At 48.5% G+C, this 15,543-nt stretch overlaps 3 protein-coding genes across 4 annotated transcripts; 2 read left to right on the top strand and 1 right to left on the bottom strand.

The window, feature by feature from the left end:
- The first annotated feature begins 1,912 nt into the window (after nucleotides 1-1,912).
- On the top strand, nucleotides 1,913-4,586 carry LOC131877701 (heat shock protein 83-like). Its single transcript, XM_059223452.1, has 2 exons — nucleotides 1,913-2,042; nucleotides 2,197-4,586. The coding sequence occupies exon 2, from the start codon at nucleotides 2,237-2,239 to the stop codon at nucleotides 4,400-4,402; it is 2,166 nt and encodes a 721-aa protein (XP_059079435.1). The 5' UTR covers nucleotides 1,913-2,042; nucleotides 2,197-2,236; the 3' UTR covers nucleotides 4,403-4,586.
- A 155-nt stretch (nucleotides 4,587-4,741) lies between these two features.
- On the top strand, nucleotides 4,742-6,734 carry LOC131877704 (uncharacterized). The gene is made up of 3 exons (XM_059223456.1): nucleotides 4,742-5,334; nucleotides 6,149-6,329; nucleotides 6,479-6,734. Exons 1-3 carry the CDS (start codon nucleotides 4,960-4,962, stop codon nucleotides 6,709-6,711), a joined length of 789 nt encoding a protein of 262 aa, XP_059079439.1. The 5' UTR covers nucleotides 4,742-4,959; the 3' UTR covers nucleotides 6,712-6,734.
- A 773-nt stretch (nucleotides 6,735-7,507) lies between these two features.
- LOC131877698 (FHF complex subunit HOOK-interacting protein 1A-like) lies at nucleotides 7,508-14,752 on the bottom strand. Of its 2 annotated transcripts, XM_059223449.1 has the most exons (10): nucleotides 14,346-14,752; nucleotides 13,510-13,827; nucleotides 12,935-13,441; nucleotides 12,598-12,852; nucleotides 12,453-12,497; nucleotides 12,096-12,263; nucleotides 11,367-12,015; nucleotides 10,728-11,231; nucleotides 9,552-9,917; nucleotides 7,508-8,228 (listed from the first exon to the last, which is right to left on the bottom strand). In XM_059223449.1, exons 1-10 carry the CDS (start codon nucleotides 14,454-14,456, stop codon nucleotides 7,750-7,752), a joined length of 3,402 nt encoding a protein of 1,133 aa, XP_059079432.1. In that variant the 5' UTR covers nucleotides 14,457-14,752; the 3' UTR covers nucleotides 7,508-7,749. The 2 variants fall into 2 exon arrangements, with proteins under 2 accessions (XP_059079432.1, XP_059079433.1); XM_059223450.1 differs by lacking the exon at nucleotides 12,453-12,497 and having other exon boundaries at nucleotides 14,346-14,751.
- Between the last annotated feature and the right edge of the window lie 791 nt (nucleotides 14,753-15,543).

Here is a 15,543-nt window from a genome sequence, read left to right on the forward strand (position 1 = left end):
GGTTCGGAAATTGGAAAACGGCCCTCCAACGAAACCGCCCTTCTTAAGAAATGATGCTAAGATTTAAAACACCTGGCAAATTGATGATGGCTCTTGGTTTCTAAAACACTTTTGAACAAGCTACTTGGCTGTTGGAATTGGCCAAGTTTCTACATTTGAATTTCTAAGCCAGCATTTGAATTTGCCACCAAAATTTGCCTTGACCGAGTCGATGTGATGTGTCTCTCAGATATATAGAAATGTCTACGATTGGATTGCTTTCAAGCAACTCGATGATCATAGTGATTTGGGGGCATGGCGGCCTTTGACTTGTATGATTGTTCCTGTATCTGAACTCTAACTTTAGTTTTGGTTCTGACATCAAGACTGCGCCCACTTACATTTTCGAACACTATTTGGTGAAAACAGTGGGTGGGTTACCAATTTCCTGTAGGCTAAAATGCCTGGGGGAGTGACATTCCCAGAATTAAAAGCAAAGTTTCAAAAGTCATAGCAACGCCACCACAAAACCTGAAATTTTCGTTAGGATGTTGCCTGAACGTCATGCCCGATGGTGGTTAATATGAGGTCCCAACGACAGACACACACCTATTCCGTCTTAAATCGGACAAATGCATTGACCGAACGTTGGCCTGATTTTCATTGAGGTCTTCAAATTTAATTCTGAAGTCTAAATCTAACGCCAACAACTTGTGTGGCAAATCATCGACATATGCATGCCGCCTAAGGAAGAATTTGTGTCATTGCCGAATGCCGAGGCTATTTTTCCCTATCTCAATCGGAAAAAAGTAACAAGCTCGCCAAAAGAGCCGAAACAGAAATATCTGGAAATCTGAGGGCATTGATCGAGAAAAAGACGACAACGACGACGGCGTTTGCTCGCTCGCTCGGTGGGTTGGTGATCAACTGCCCGTGTGGCTTTCTTCGCCCTTCGGCAACAGGAAACGAACGTCGGAGAAGCTCGAGAAAGAGATCTTCTCCGACGCGATCGATGGCAAGGGTGACTAGTTAAGTCTAGACGTCAGGTTCTATTGTGAGGTCAAATTCGTCTTGGATGGGCTCATTGACCTTTCAATTGAATCAATGGCATCATATTATAGTATTTCCTTCATAATTGACGCTTTCAAAGAGTATATTGCCAAGCACGTGCCAATTGTGAGCAGGAGAATTGCAACCCCACCGAGAGCATTAGCATTTGTGGCCACGCTGGGCCGGAAAAAGGAGTCTGTTCTGGAAGGTTCGAGCGGGTTCTCCAAACTTCTGAAGCCTTCCATGGATGTTCTTTCAAGTCTCGGTCCGTCCGTCCGTCCGTCCGTTCGTTGTTTGGTCGAAAAGCCGGCATCTCGCGGGATCCGCCGGCTCAGGCTGACCAAAATGGAAAAGTCAACGCCAGATGTAATTTGATTCACCAATTCAAGTGCCAATGAATGGGACCAAGCACTTTTCTCATCCATGAAAACGACCAGCTGGGGGGTCATGGTTGGACTTGATGTGTGGGAATATCAGTGTTCTGAAAATTTGTAAAGCGGTTTGTTGGTTCGCATGATTTTGATTGATATATTGAGAGTTGGGTCACAGTTGATTAGTTAGTCTTGGCCGGTCTGTGCCTGAAAATGAAAAGAAATTTCAGTCCATCCACCCAACCGAGGCATTCTACCCAATTCAAAAATTGGGCCAATAGACGAGGTATTCCGGCCATTCTACCCATTAGCATGACCCGCTCAGCCTCCGACAACCTCACGTCCATGGCTAATTCACGCAAAGGCTCGGGATTACCCTGCCAGCGGTCACAATTACCGGTGCCCAATTATAAGCCCCTGGCACTCGCTCCTTCTGGGCACGGACCATTTGACTCATGGGCCGCTCGGTTTTTGGCTTGTAATCAGTCTTCGTTTTGGCAAGCCTGAGGGCACGTGGGTCGATTCTGGCCAGCAACGAGAAGCAAGCCTGGTTGGTGAGTCTGGGCCTCGCGTTTGACTGGCATCTTCCGTTCAGGTCCCGAGCCGAACAGATCGTCCGTCCGTACGCTCACTCCCGTCTAGGTAAGACTCGAAATTTCCATTCGCCTCCATCCTGCCTTAAAAGACCGTGATCCTAGGCGGTGACTCTTCAGAATAGAAAGATAACGAGTGGCAAGCAGACTTCCTTGAAGAACCCCATTACCTAACGTTGGCGTGTTTGCCTCTGATTTCACAGATTTCCCCGAGTTCGTTGGATCCTCCCTTGAGCCTGCAAGATGACTGACCCCGTGGGTGGAGATTGCGAGACTTTCGCCTTCCAGGCCGAGATCGCCCAGTTGATGTCCCTCATCATCAACACGTTCTACTCGAACAAGGAAATCTTCCTCCGCGAGTTGATCTCCAACTCGAGCGATGCCTTGGACAAGATCCGCTATGAGTCGCTGACTGACCCGTCCAAATTGGATTCTCAGAAGGAGCTCTTCATTAAGATCGTGCCCGACAAGGACGCCAAGACCCTGACCATCCAAGACAGTGGCATTGGGATGACCAAGGCCGACTTGATCAACAACTTGGGTACGATTGCCAAGTCTGGCACGAAGGCTTTCATGGAAGCCCTGCAAGCCGGCGCTGACATCAGTATGATTGGTCAATTTGGCGTGGGCTTCTACTCTGCCTATTTGATCGCCGATAAGGTGACGGTGACCTCCAAGCACAACGATGATGAGCAGTACATTTGGGAGTCGTCGGCCGGCGGTTCCTTCACCATCCGCACCGACCCGGGCACGCCCATTGGCCGTGGCACGCAGATTGTGCTCCACTTGAAGGAGGACCAGACCGAGTACTTGGAAGAGCGACGGATCAAGGAGGTGGTCAAGAAGCACTCTCAGTTCATTGGTTACCCCATCAAGTTGTTGGTCGAGAAGGAGCGCGACAAGGAGATCTCCGACGACGAGGCCGAGGATGAGGACAAGAAAGAGGACGAGGAGAAGAAGGAAGGCCAAGAGGCCGATCAGCCCAAGATCGAAGATGTGGGCGAGGATGAGGATGCCGATAGCAAGGAGAAGAAGAAGAAAAAGAAGACCATCAAGGAGAAGTACACCGAAGACGAGGAGCTCAACAAGACCAAGCCTCTGTGGACCCGGAATCCCGATGATATCAGTCAAGAGGAATACGGCGAATTCTACAAGAGTCTGACCAACGATTGGGAGGAGCATTTGGCCGTCAAGCACTTCTCCGTCGAGGGCCAACTCGAGTTCCGCGCTCTACTCTTCGTGCCCAAGCGCGCTCCCTTCGACTTGTTTGAGAACAAGAAGGCCAAGAACAACATCAAGCTCTACGTGCGACGCGTCTTCATCATGGATAATTGCGAAGAGCTCATCCCGGAATACCTGAACTTCATCCGTGGTGTGGTCGACTCAGAGGATTTGCCCCTGAACATCTCCCGTGAGATGCTTCAACAGAACAAGATCTTGAAGGTCATCCGCAAGAATCTGGTCAAGAAATGCATGGACCTGTTCGAGGAATTGGCCGAAGACAAGGACAATTACAAGAAGTACTACGAGCAGTTCTCCAAGAACATCAAATTGGGCATCCACGAGGACTCGACCAACCGTAAGAAGTTGGCCGCTCTTCTGCGATACTCCACCTCCGCCTCCGGTGATGACATGTGCTCGTTTGCCGACTATGTGTCCCGCATGAAGGAGAATCAGAAAGACATCTATTACATTACCGGGGAATCCAAGGAGGTCGTGGCCGCCTCGGCCTTCGTCGAGCGTCTGAAGAAGCGTGGACTCGAGGTGGTCTACATGACCGAGCCCATCGACGAGTACGTCGTCCAACAACTCAAGGAATACGACGGAAAGAACCTCGTGTCGGTCACCAAAGAAGGACTCGAGTTGCCCGAGGATGAGGAGGAGAAGAAAAAGTTCGAAGAGGCCAAGACCAAGTTCGAGGGTCTGTGCAAGGTCATGAAGGACATCTTGGACAAGAAGGTGGAGAAGGTTATCGTATCCAACCGCTTGGTCAACTCACCCTGCTGCATCGTCACCAGCCAATACGGTTGGACCGCCAACATGGAGCGAATTATGAAGGCCCAGGCTCTGCGCGACACCTCCACCATGGGCTACATGGCGGCCAAGAAGCAATTGGAAATCAACCCCGATCACTCCATCGTCGAGAATCTGCGACAGAAGGCTGAGGCCGACAAGAACGACAAATCTGTCAAGGATCTCGTGCTATTGCTCTTCGAGACCGCCCTGCTCAGCTCCGGATTCTCCCTGGAAGATCCCGCCGTTCATTCTCAACGCATTCATCGGATGATCAAATTGGGCTTGGGTATTGACGAGGATGAGGCCGAGGTGGCCGGCGAGGATAACGCCGAAGAGATGCCCGAACTCGAGGGTGACGAAGATGACGCCGGTCGCATGGAAGAAGTCGATTAAACTGCCCCATGTCACTCGTCTAATCAGATATGATCTCTCTGTGTTGTTTTTTTATTTCATTCTGATATGTCTTGTGCATAAGCATTGCGTCTTAGAACAAACAATTCCCCACATTCTTGTCAGTATCTTGGTAACACACCTAATGCTTCTTGGACTCTTAAATAAAGACCAAAGTAAACGCCAATGAATGAGCCTCTTGTTTTGGAGTGACTAGCTGGCTATATCTCCGCGGACTTGCCATCGTCTTTCTGGCTGGGCGGACGGGTTACCCCGGGTGGGTTCTGGGTCCTTTCCACACGGAAAAAACACGGTGATGGGAAGGGGGGAAAAGAGAGGCGAAAGAGAAAGACCGAAATGACAGAGGGATCGGGAGAGAGAGGCTGGCTGCTTTCTCAAAAGGAGCAGAGATCTCTAGGCTTTTCTCGCAATCAGCTGCAATTCAGATCCCGTTCCAGGTGAAGTTTCCGTGTTCTCCGGAGTCTAAATCCAGGATTTAAAATCTCTTTCATACTTCAATCCATCCCCGGAATCATGCAGCCTTGAGTCGTTCGTTCACGATGATGGCTGTACGTTACCATCGTTGTACGTGCCATTTGCGCTACAGTAACGCCACCCCCTCCAACGTTGATAACGGACACGGTGGCGGACACAACAGCCTCAGTTGGAAGGACAATGGGGCCCTGGAGAAAGAGGATCCGGGCGATGGGACGGCGGGCGGAGGGGGCAATGGGAGCGGGAGCGGCAGTGGCGACGAGATTAAACCCCAACCGTGGTATTTTCACGTGGTGGCCAGTGTGATTCTAGTGGTGCACGGGTTCACGTTCTTGGTGCCGCAGAGCTCCGAGGGCGAGGACACGGACATGGTGCGCACCATTGCGCGATGGCTGGGCTACGACATGGAGTGGGTCAAGCAATTCACGCCTTATGCCCAGGTAATCCCTCAGTCAATCAATTAGTCTATCAATCAATCATTAGCCCAACAAGACCAACCGGTGACTGGATGGGACGGAATCGGTCGGAATCAGGCAGCCTTTTTCCCCCGGCTAGATCTAAAGAGGTACGATGAAAATCGGTGAAAAAACGAGAGGGCCAAGAGGGCCAAGAGACATCGATGATGGTTGGTTCGTGCAGACGTCTGTAATGAATATAAATCAAGCATGCATTATTGCATATTCACACGTAATAATCGAGAGGTTGGGCAGTTTGAGTTTTCCTTACTTCCGACTTTTCCACTGCGTCCATTGCGTTATTCACGGAGGCCTTCAACCGGAGGCGAGAACCCAAAACGACATTTCAGACCCTGATGAATGACAAGGGAAGCTTTAAAACCAAGATTCAAAAGAAAAATGTATAATTTTGTGATTTGATCTTATATTTCCGGATATCATCTAAAGATATCAATTCGGGAAGTAAAAAGTCAAGAGCTATAATCATCATCTGATGATAATTTATGATGTAGTGGGAGGTATGTGTTTTAGTCTGAAATGGCAGTCATCCTTGTATGGTCTGTGAACAATGCCCCTCAGTGGTCTTTATTGATGCATTTGACCCAGACCTCGGACAAGATGAAAGATCGACTCAGCTCGACTGCTGTCCACACCGACAGTTTAATTTTCTCTAGCTCTATGTGATCGAGGGATATTAAAAAAAAAATAAAGAAGAAACCGACTAACACATTGGAGCTAATGAAGTATACGAACCTATAAGATCTTGGTTCTCTGACCTGCCTGTCTGTGTGTCCCTAAGGGTTTGGCCTCCGTGTTCAATATCTCGTTGGGGATCGTGAGTTGGTGGACAAGCAAGGAGTCGGAACGCTACAACCGCCTCATTCAGCTCCGCGTGTTTGCTTTCTGTCTGAACATCCTCCACGCCTACATCACCGGACCCATCATTTATCAGAACGATGACCTGCCCCTCATGGCTCCAGGTACGTCGTGTACGGAGGGAGGTAGACCCAATGAGTAAACTTGCCCACTCAATCAAGCAATCATTCCATCCATCTCAGGCACTCTCAGCTTTATAGAGCTTTATACGTCCAGTCATAACTAGAAATTTGAAATGTTGGTCTATCTGCAGGTCGAATCATCGGCTTATTCCGTCTGAGTTACTTGACGCCCGGTCTGATGGCCGCGGGCGTGACCGAGGTCATTGTCGAGAAAGAGCAAGAGACCACCACGGCCGCCACCCACGCCATCACCAATGCCGGCGGCGCCAAGAAGGAGATCCAATCCGACATCCGGTCCAACGGATCCTCCCACAAACGATCCGAGAACAACAATCAAGGGTCCTCGAAACGCGACAAGAAGTAAGACGGAAGTAAGACGGAAGGAAGCGAGACATGTCTGGTCGTCTCAAGAGCTCCGCTCATACTGACGAAGACTACTAAGAACGACTATTACATTCATTTTACGCGCTCTCTGACGATCGATTGATGGGTCCATTGGCCGATCGGTCGATCGATCCATGTACGATTTTTTTTCAAAGGCCAAAACGAGAAGACACACCCCACTTACCCACGTTCATTTAGCATTTACCCACTCTCCCACTCTTGGACAGCATTCATTCACGGAGCAGGAGCGACATATTAGCCAATGCAAAATCGATCCATTTCTTGTCCATCATCATAATCTTTTATATGATACTGATATAAATATGTGTATGTGTAGATCGCGATCCTTTTCCGTGTCGTCGTCGTCGTCGTCGTCATCTTCATCATCAACAACAACCACAACCTTCGTCATCCTCGTCGGCATCACCATCCCCCTTTTATCATCCATTCAGTTTGTGGTCACTGTCCTTGGTTCCATTTGAAAGTAGTATTCTCAAGTCCGTGTGAGAACCGTTGGAATCTCATATTTCATTGAGCGGAGAATCCGAAATAGGCTCGTTTTTCTAATTTTATGTACCGACGATTTCACGAAACCCTTGTCATCATGATTAATATTACTTCGACAACTATTATTATTATCATTATCATTCGTCAATCCCCCCTTCCAAGGAAACGAATTGGGCACTTCCTTGCCCTTGAACCCCCATGTCCATGTTTTGTAGATCTATTACTAGCTAGACAAGTTAGGTGGAAAACGGAATTGAAAATAAACTCTATTCATCAATAAATAAAGGGCGCTTTTATTCTTCTTTTTCTGCATTTTGATTGGAGAACCAGGGGGAACCCCCCCTTTTGCTATTACGGCGGTTCTAAATATTAGGATGAATAATTATATTAGCCATAATAATAATGAATAATATGAATAATAATAGTAATAGTAATGTTAATAATAATAATAATAATAATAATGAGGATGATAATAATATGATTTGGTCAGGGAGGCTCTCATCATTCGGTATCAGCTTTGCTGTTCAGGATGATGCCTCATGGAGCCGTCACTCGTTTTTCTCGACGAGGACGAGCAAGACAGATGGTGGAAGGGATTCCGATGGGGATCGAAGCCCAAGCCGAACTCGAAGATTTGCTCCTTCTGCCGATTGGATTGCTCTTGTGCTATGGCGGCCAGTTCGAGGAGCCACTCCTCCAGGATCACGGCGGCCAGAGCTTGGCTTCGCACTTCCTTGGACAGGCTGTGGCCGTGATTGTAGCCATTGTTCAAGGATTCCGTTAGAGACGAGGAGGAGTGGGCGTCCGATGAGTGGGAGGCGTTCGAGCCACCCTGGTGGAGGGTGTGGCTCAGTAATGAGTGGGGCGGCGAACTCATGGACGAGTTGAATGAGGCCGGACCCGGCGAGGAATTGGGCGTGTTCTTCCGACTCCGAAACATGGAGGAGAAGGCTGCCGTGAAGCTACTCTTGTGGGCGCGAGCCTCTTGGCCTGCAAAAGAGAACATTTTAACTTAGAAATGAACTTTATTGCGGAATCTATAATGCAAAAACAAAGTCCCTTGCGAAAAAATAATAATAATAATATACAAATGAGGAAATGTGGATGTATAAAGATAGTGAAAATTCCGCATTCCGGAGCCATTTCATTCATTCGAAATGGCAAGCGATCATATCATGCTAAATACAGGCCGAGATAATCTGGCTCAGGAATTCAATAGAGGTAGCGGGCAAAGTGTTGTGTAGTAAGCACTGCGTCAAAATTAACGACAACCAGAACACTTCAAACAGGAAAATAGGGAATCACATGTACTAATTTGAAATAAGTTTTCGACAACAAGAAGTCGTACTGACATTTGAACTAAAAGAGGATATTTCAAAAAAAAAACAAATGAGTTCCTAACTTATTGATGTCGAACAAATTGACCAAAATGAAATTAATGATGTTTTGGGGGATTCAAATTGAAAAGAGGTATGCAACCATTCTTATAAAAAAAAATGTCTTTTCAAACTTCAAATACAAACAAATGCTTTTGATTTTGAGAAATTAGTTAGGGAGAAGGAAAATATGAGTCATGAAAACAGGTTTTGATGCAAAAGGTTTGGCTCGAACAACAATATCCAATGGTCGAATCAATTCTAATGTGTTGACTATATACTGATGGGTCAAGTTTTTTCTCTTGTCATGCTTTTCGTTGTGTCGAGTTACCCTGGAACTGCTGTTGACGGTACATTTTTAGAGCAGAGCTTCCATTCTTTTGGGGAAACAATATTTGGAACAAAATCCCATGTTTTAAAAGTGCCTTGGCGTTATTTGCGACGGTCCAAGTTTATTATTTCATTGCCATATTTTGAAAAGCTGCTCCGACCAAAAGCAGGCCAAGTTTGGCGCAAAGCCGTTCGCAATCCACATTTCTAGAAGTTCGTTCGTACCTTTGCACGCCATCACATTATAATTTTAGCACTACATATGGGATGTTGAACATAGTTAATGAATTTTTGTCAATCTCTTAAGACAAAAAGTTGTGGCAACATTCTGACGAAATTCCTTGCAAATTGGCTCAATTATTATGCAGCTAGTAATCACACTCTACTGGACCACCCCAATTTCAATTTCTGTGCCCATGCTGAAGAAAAAAATGCTCACGACTCAAAGAGCGAATGTTTCTCATTCAATTCAAGGTCTAAAAAAAGCCCGTCAAAAAAGGCTCCTCATCTCAAGATCAATTCTACTTCGGGCGAGACAACTCACCGTTTGGGCTCGAAAACCAATGTGATTAAAATAGAGGGGCGAGTGATTGAATTAAGCGCTTACCAATTTGACTAATCGTCGAGGCCACAGAATCTCGGCGCTTCTTCTTCTTATCCGCACCCACGTGATGTCCATTCTCGTTGGCCGTGATCCGCTCGGTGAGGAACCGGCGGGCGAGTATGATGGCCTCCTCGGCACCAGGCAGCGTGGGCATGATGTTGTCCAGCTTCTGTCGCAGTGAGGCGATGGCCTGGAACAGACCCCGCACCGACGGTTGGAACACCACGTCCGGGAGGGTGAGGACGGCTCGCAGGAGAGGTTGCGGATAGGCAGCCAACGAGGAGAGGATGCTTGTAACCAACAGGTTGGTTGAGAGGCTGTTCGAGGCCATCAATTCTACTTTCTCCAGGAGCAGATCCAGGAACATGCCTGAAGATGTAGGAAAGATAATGTACCATTTACAATGGAGTGGCGAGGTCAACAGCAAAACAAGTTCCAAGCTATTAGACAAGGCAAAATTCAGGTTTGAGATCGTGGCTTCACAACGGCAAGTTGCCAATTTATGAATAGTTCCTAATATGCTTCAAACACATTTTTAGGTATTCAGGACCATATTTTGTCCAATCATTGTTGTGCCTTGTAGCCCTTTGGGGAATATTTTGGTAAAATCAAAAGAACGTTGATTGCCTGGTTTCTTGAAATTTGCCAACCATTTGAACCTCTTCAAAGCAATTTTGAGCAGTAATCGTTCAGCAAAAAATTCTTTCAAATTTTAGTATAGTGCTAAACTAAACGGAACAAAGAGAATTGTCCTAGAGATGTAAAATCACACAGTTTTTTTTATACACATGAATTTTAAGATAGCATTCCAGATCAGCCCTACATTCTCGGACTAGCTCGGTTTGCCAGCTCAAATTCATTGGTGGACCAAATATCATGTAAAGATTGAAAGGTAATAATAATAAATAAATAGCCGAATTATAACCTTTCATTTTAATAGGATTGGGGATTACACTCCTTGTAGCGGTAAGAAAAGCCCGTGAAAAAACAAACAACAACCCCCCCCCTCCAAAAAAAACAAAAATTATCAAAAAATGAGCTCTTTTGGACTCTTAATTTCAAAAAAAGCCCCATTTATACGATCATGCTTTCGTTTTGGCACCATGCCGTTTTTACCAATTGCAAGTGGCATCAAAAAAGTCGAATGATACAACCAAGGCAAATGGCAATCGATCTTACCTAAACTTGTGACGGCGTAGTCCAGTTGCTCCTTCTCTTGGAGCAATCCTCCACTGGATGCTTTAGGGCCCAATATTTGGTCCCGGTTGGCGTCCATTGGACCCACGTGACCACCGGAACCATTGGTGGGATCACCGCCACTCTGGCCCGAGCTGACACTCAACTGTTCATCCAAGAGCGGGTGCGAAGCGGCAACGGCGTTGTGGGTGGGATGTTGAATTGGCTGGTGTTGTTGGAGTTGCATTTTCTTGATGACTCTTTTGATTTGTCCTTCGGACACGCCCGGGTCATTCATCAGGGACCAGAACTCTCGATCCTCTTCTTCGATCAAGGACACGGGTCCCGATGAGGTCATGGGCGAGCAGGACATGATTGAGGACGACATTGCATTCGGGGCTGAATGAATCGGATGGGAAAGGCTCAAATAGCCGCTACTGGGGGCCGTTTCTGTGAGGGACGTGGAGTTGAAAGGCCCATCACTATTGGTATCACAGATGGAGAGATCTGGGTCAAGGAAGGAAAAGAAATCGAGAGTTTAGTTCCTTTGTTCAATCAGGTTCTCCCCATCTCTGTCTAAGCTGACCATTTCACATTGGTACGCAGCACTAGCCTAGGATTTGACGCGGTCATTGGTCTTACCGTTGGGGCTAGACATGTCTTGACGTGCTCGTATCTTTGGCGCCGAACTGTCCGAGGTTGAAGCCTTCAGTGCATCCGGCGGAGGTCGCAACCCGTCGTAGTCGTATTGCCAAGCCAGAGAGGCTTCGTAACGATGTCGAACCAAAGCCCTCGCATCGTGAAGATACTGCTTGAAGTTTTCGCTCTGACGCTGAAGCGGGTTCCGCTCGTCGATTTTGGAAGACGGAGGCCCTCTCAACCTTGAATCACCGTGGCTGTTGTTCAGAACTTCCGAGGCCTCATCAGCCACGAGAACGGCCTCAGGAGGATGGGGATGACGATTGTGGTCGGACTCGTTGGAGGAGTACACGAGGTTGTTTCTCAAACCGCTCCAGAAATTGGCGAGGGCATTGTGTTGTTGGGACTGATTGGCGGTGTGGTTCATTTTGTGCTCGAGATAATAGGAGGTGGCCTCTTGACAACAGATGGGCGTGAGGGAGAGGATCTTTTGAGCGGCTCGTCCGTGGAGATCAGGCTCACGGATCAAGTCCTTTTGGCTGGGGAGAATATGACGGAGTGGGATGAGATGCCGGAACACCAACCATAGCAAGACGTCCTCGCAATTCAAGTTGATCAGGGTTTCGAACAGAGACAAGCTCACTTGACAAAGCTGCAAGAAAAGAAAGTTCACCGATCATTGGGCTTCTTGTTCTAATGTCCCTTCGTTCATCCTGGCGATGACTTTCGAACCTTGGTTTGAGAGCTGATTCGGATGACGAGCGTGTCAATGATACTCTTATCGTCGCATTGGTCCGTGAATATGAATCGGAGGAACACAGCCAACAACGAGGGCTCGGATAATCTCCGGAGGAATAAATCCACATAGGCTGTCGTGCAAATCACCTCGGCTTCAGAAATCTGAGGACAAAATTGACCAGGGCAAATCAGATGACTTTCGTGTTAATCGAGACCAAGAACACTCAGGGGAGAGAGAGGATGATGCATCACATAGTCAAGACACAACAAAAGTAATGCAGACAAATGGGAGAGCACGGGGTTAGTGTGTGTGGGGCGTTTTCATTCAAACAGGTAGGTACTTTAACTGACCAGTGCAGAAGGATTTCTCCGATCAAAGTTGTGCAACGCTAAATCCTGATGAGAGTGATGAATAGTATACAATAGAGTTGGTTAATGAGAGACGCTTCAGGTGGATTCAAGTGTCCAATTGAAATTTCTCCATGGTGGCTATTACCTGTGTGAGGGCTGGGCCCAAAACGGGCACGAGAAATCCCATGTAGATGAGCCCCAAGAGGTGTTCTCTGACTTTGGGATGGGCAATCTGAAGGACCGCATCGCAGAATTCCAACGACGACAGAAATGAGGCCAATTCAGGCATGGCGTTTAAATCCGACATCACGATCCGATGCCAATGAGGGTCATTCTCCAAATGGCGGGGCAAACGACGAGGAAGTAAAGAGTAGAGACCACTTAGACCCGTGGCCAATACCTAAATCAGACCCATTAAAACACATGAGTGAGGTCAAGCACGCATGGGACCCTCCTCCAGCCAGATGATTAGCTCGACTTACCGGACAAAAATTGGATTGCTTGGCAATGTGTCGCCCCACGGCTTCGTTTTTGTGCGACAAGGACATGCAATGAATGAGCGCATCTCGCGCCAATTGACCGGTATGACCCTCCCGATGAATGTAATGGATGAGAATGGAGAAAATGAGGAATCGCGTGGGCTGACCGGCCGAGTCGGGAGACTCGGGTTCTGGGTGGGAAGCATGGAAGAATAGGTCCAACAAGTGCATGTTCTCCATAAGGCGTTGACACAGTTGGTTCAACAGGAGAACCAAATGCACCTCAGTGTCACGGGAGATGGTCATGGGCGATAAGGTCGACGGGGACGATGAATAGGCCGAGGAGGACGAGGCAGCGATCTGCTCTTGGTCGAACTGATGCAGGAGCTCCAGTAAGGGCTTGAGGAAGGGCTGGTGTGTGAGGAGGGTGGGGGCCTGATCCGAATTCAGCAACGTCTCGTAGAGCACCAATTGCTGACGGCGTAACTCGTCCGAATGACAATCATCGATCTAGTCAGAACAAGTTCATTGAAGGGGGCCGAATATACAAAGCTTGGGTCGGGCGAGTTCGGGCTTACCGGCATGCGTGAGGTGGCTAATATGTGGGCCAGGACGTTTTCCGACAGTAACAGATCGAGGCACGGCAACCGGAGATCGCGGCAGAGCGGCGAGAGCGACGTGAGGGGCGTGGTGTCGGGACTGGAGGGCGAGGAGGGCGCGGGCGAAGGGTCGCCCGAACTGGTGCCCGTTGGCGGCCAAGGCGCCAGGTCGTCGGAACGACGAGCGGTGGAGGCGGGTGCGACCAGTGGGCGGGCCATTTCGAGGTCGAGCAGACGCGTCATTTGGTCCAGCAGGTTGAGGACAGCCACCATCTCGTCCGCCGAGGGCACGGTCATCTGTCAGGATTCCAAGGGCAAATTTTAATGAGAGGTGCGAGACCCGCCGAAGGGGCTGATCTTGGTCATTTTGTCTAAACAGAACCATGGAGCACTGATTGATTATAAAGTGCTCGAAAACTCAAGGGCATTTGGGCGGAGGCCAATTGAATTGAATGGCCCAAAGTCATGATTTGGACTTCTTAAACTAAGTGGCCTGGGCATTATTAGCCCACATATCAAACCATGTGGGTGAGTGGGATGAACCTTTGACAGGAAGGCCTGGTTGGCGGACCCGCCCGAGATCGCTGTCTCAAGATCGAGGTTCCGTCTCCTCGGCAGCGACCTCGGAGACTCACTCGAGTTTGGCAGAGTCCGACAGTGAGCTACTCATCCATTCGGGACCATCGACTTCGGGAGAGTGGGGCGGGACGGGCACGCCCATAGACTGACCAAAGGGGCCAATGGGCACAATCACACCCTCCCAGCTTGGGCCATTCCATGGGGTTCAACTGGGGGGCCGGGCCCAGCCTCATTACCTGAATGGTGGCGATGTCGCGGAGCTGTTGCCAATGACGCTGGAAGGTCTCGGCCCGCACCCAGGCCGGCGATTCACGCCCCCCACTCACGTTCCACCCAACCTGATTCATGATCAAGTGGGCGTGTCCGCCAGATTGGGCCCGCCGGGGGAGGGCCGAGCGGCATCCGGTGGTTCAGGTCGCCCAATGCCACCAGTGGGTCCGTGGCTAGCGAGGAGGCCGTGGTCCACGGCGGGAAGTAGATCCTCGGCCCGTGTCTGAATTTGGCTTCGGCTGACCCAAAGCTGTCAGTATATCAGTCAGTCTTGACTTGTAATGCCTAAGCTCGATAGATAGAAGATAGATAGACCGAGGCTCTGCTCAAGGCATCCAGTTGGCCTGGATTAGCCCTCTCAGCCTCGCTGGGTCCAACGGGTCCAGCTCAGGTTTCCACCGCTAGAGGCTCATGGATAGGCCCGACTTCAGTAAGGCAGATGGCCCAGGACTGACTAGGCCTGCCTCCCACAGCTGTTGATTCAGGGAGCCTCCCAAGTGGGAATAAATCCCGCGCCCCTTCTCCGGGATAGCTGGCCATGGGCTGGCCATGGATCAGGCAGGCGTTGGACTCATATTGACAAGATGCCCAGCCAACTTGCACCTTGCTTGACTAAAACGAGCCAATTATTTCAAACAATTGGCTTGTTTGAACCAACTTTACTTGGATTAAAGCTTGATAGGGCATGTCAAATGAAGGAAATTCAAGAAAAATGTACTGGGGCAACCCTGGTATTGTGCACTTTGAGAAAGTCAAACAATACGGCCAATCTGTACCAAGTATAGACTGAATTTGTCGTTTAATTCATTATTCCGGCATGTTAAAGCAGACAGTATTCTGATTTTGAACCAAGAGTTTAGAAGTAACAGAGCTGCACAAAAATGATTTGTTTTTTTAGTTTTGTAGCGCAACTCACTCAATAGTTGAAAATTCAATTGGATTCAAGTGCAAGTGCAGACTGGCTTTAATGTTTGTTTTATTTCTCCCTCCTCAAAATGCTCAAAATTAGTGTTGCCGCACTTTTTACTTTGCTTCACATGCCCTATAGAGAAGTGTAAAGATTTGAGATTTCACACTTGTGCGCACTCTGGTTAGACCATGAATTAAGTGTCACCTCTGAAACCCGGGCCCGTACTTTACACACCTCTATGAGCTCAGTAGCCG

Source organism: Tigriopus californicus, chromosome 3, assembly GCF_007210705.1.
Source record: "Tigriopus californicus strain San Diego chromosome 3, Tcal_SD_v2.1, whole genome shotgun sequence".
NCBI classification, from domain to species: Eukaryota; Metazoa; Arthropoda; class Copepoda; order Harpacticoida; family Harpacticidae; genus Tigriopus; species Tigriopus californicus.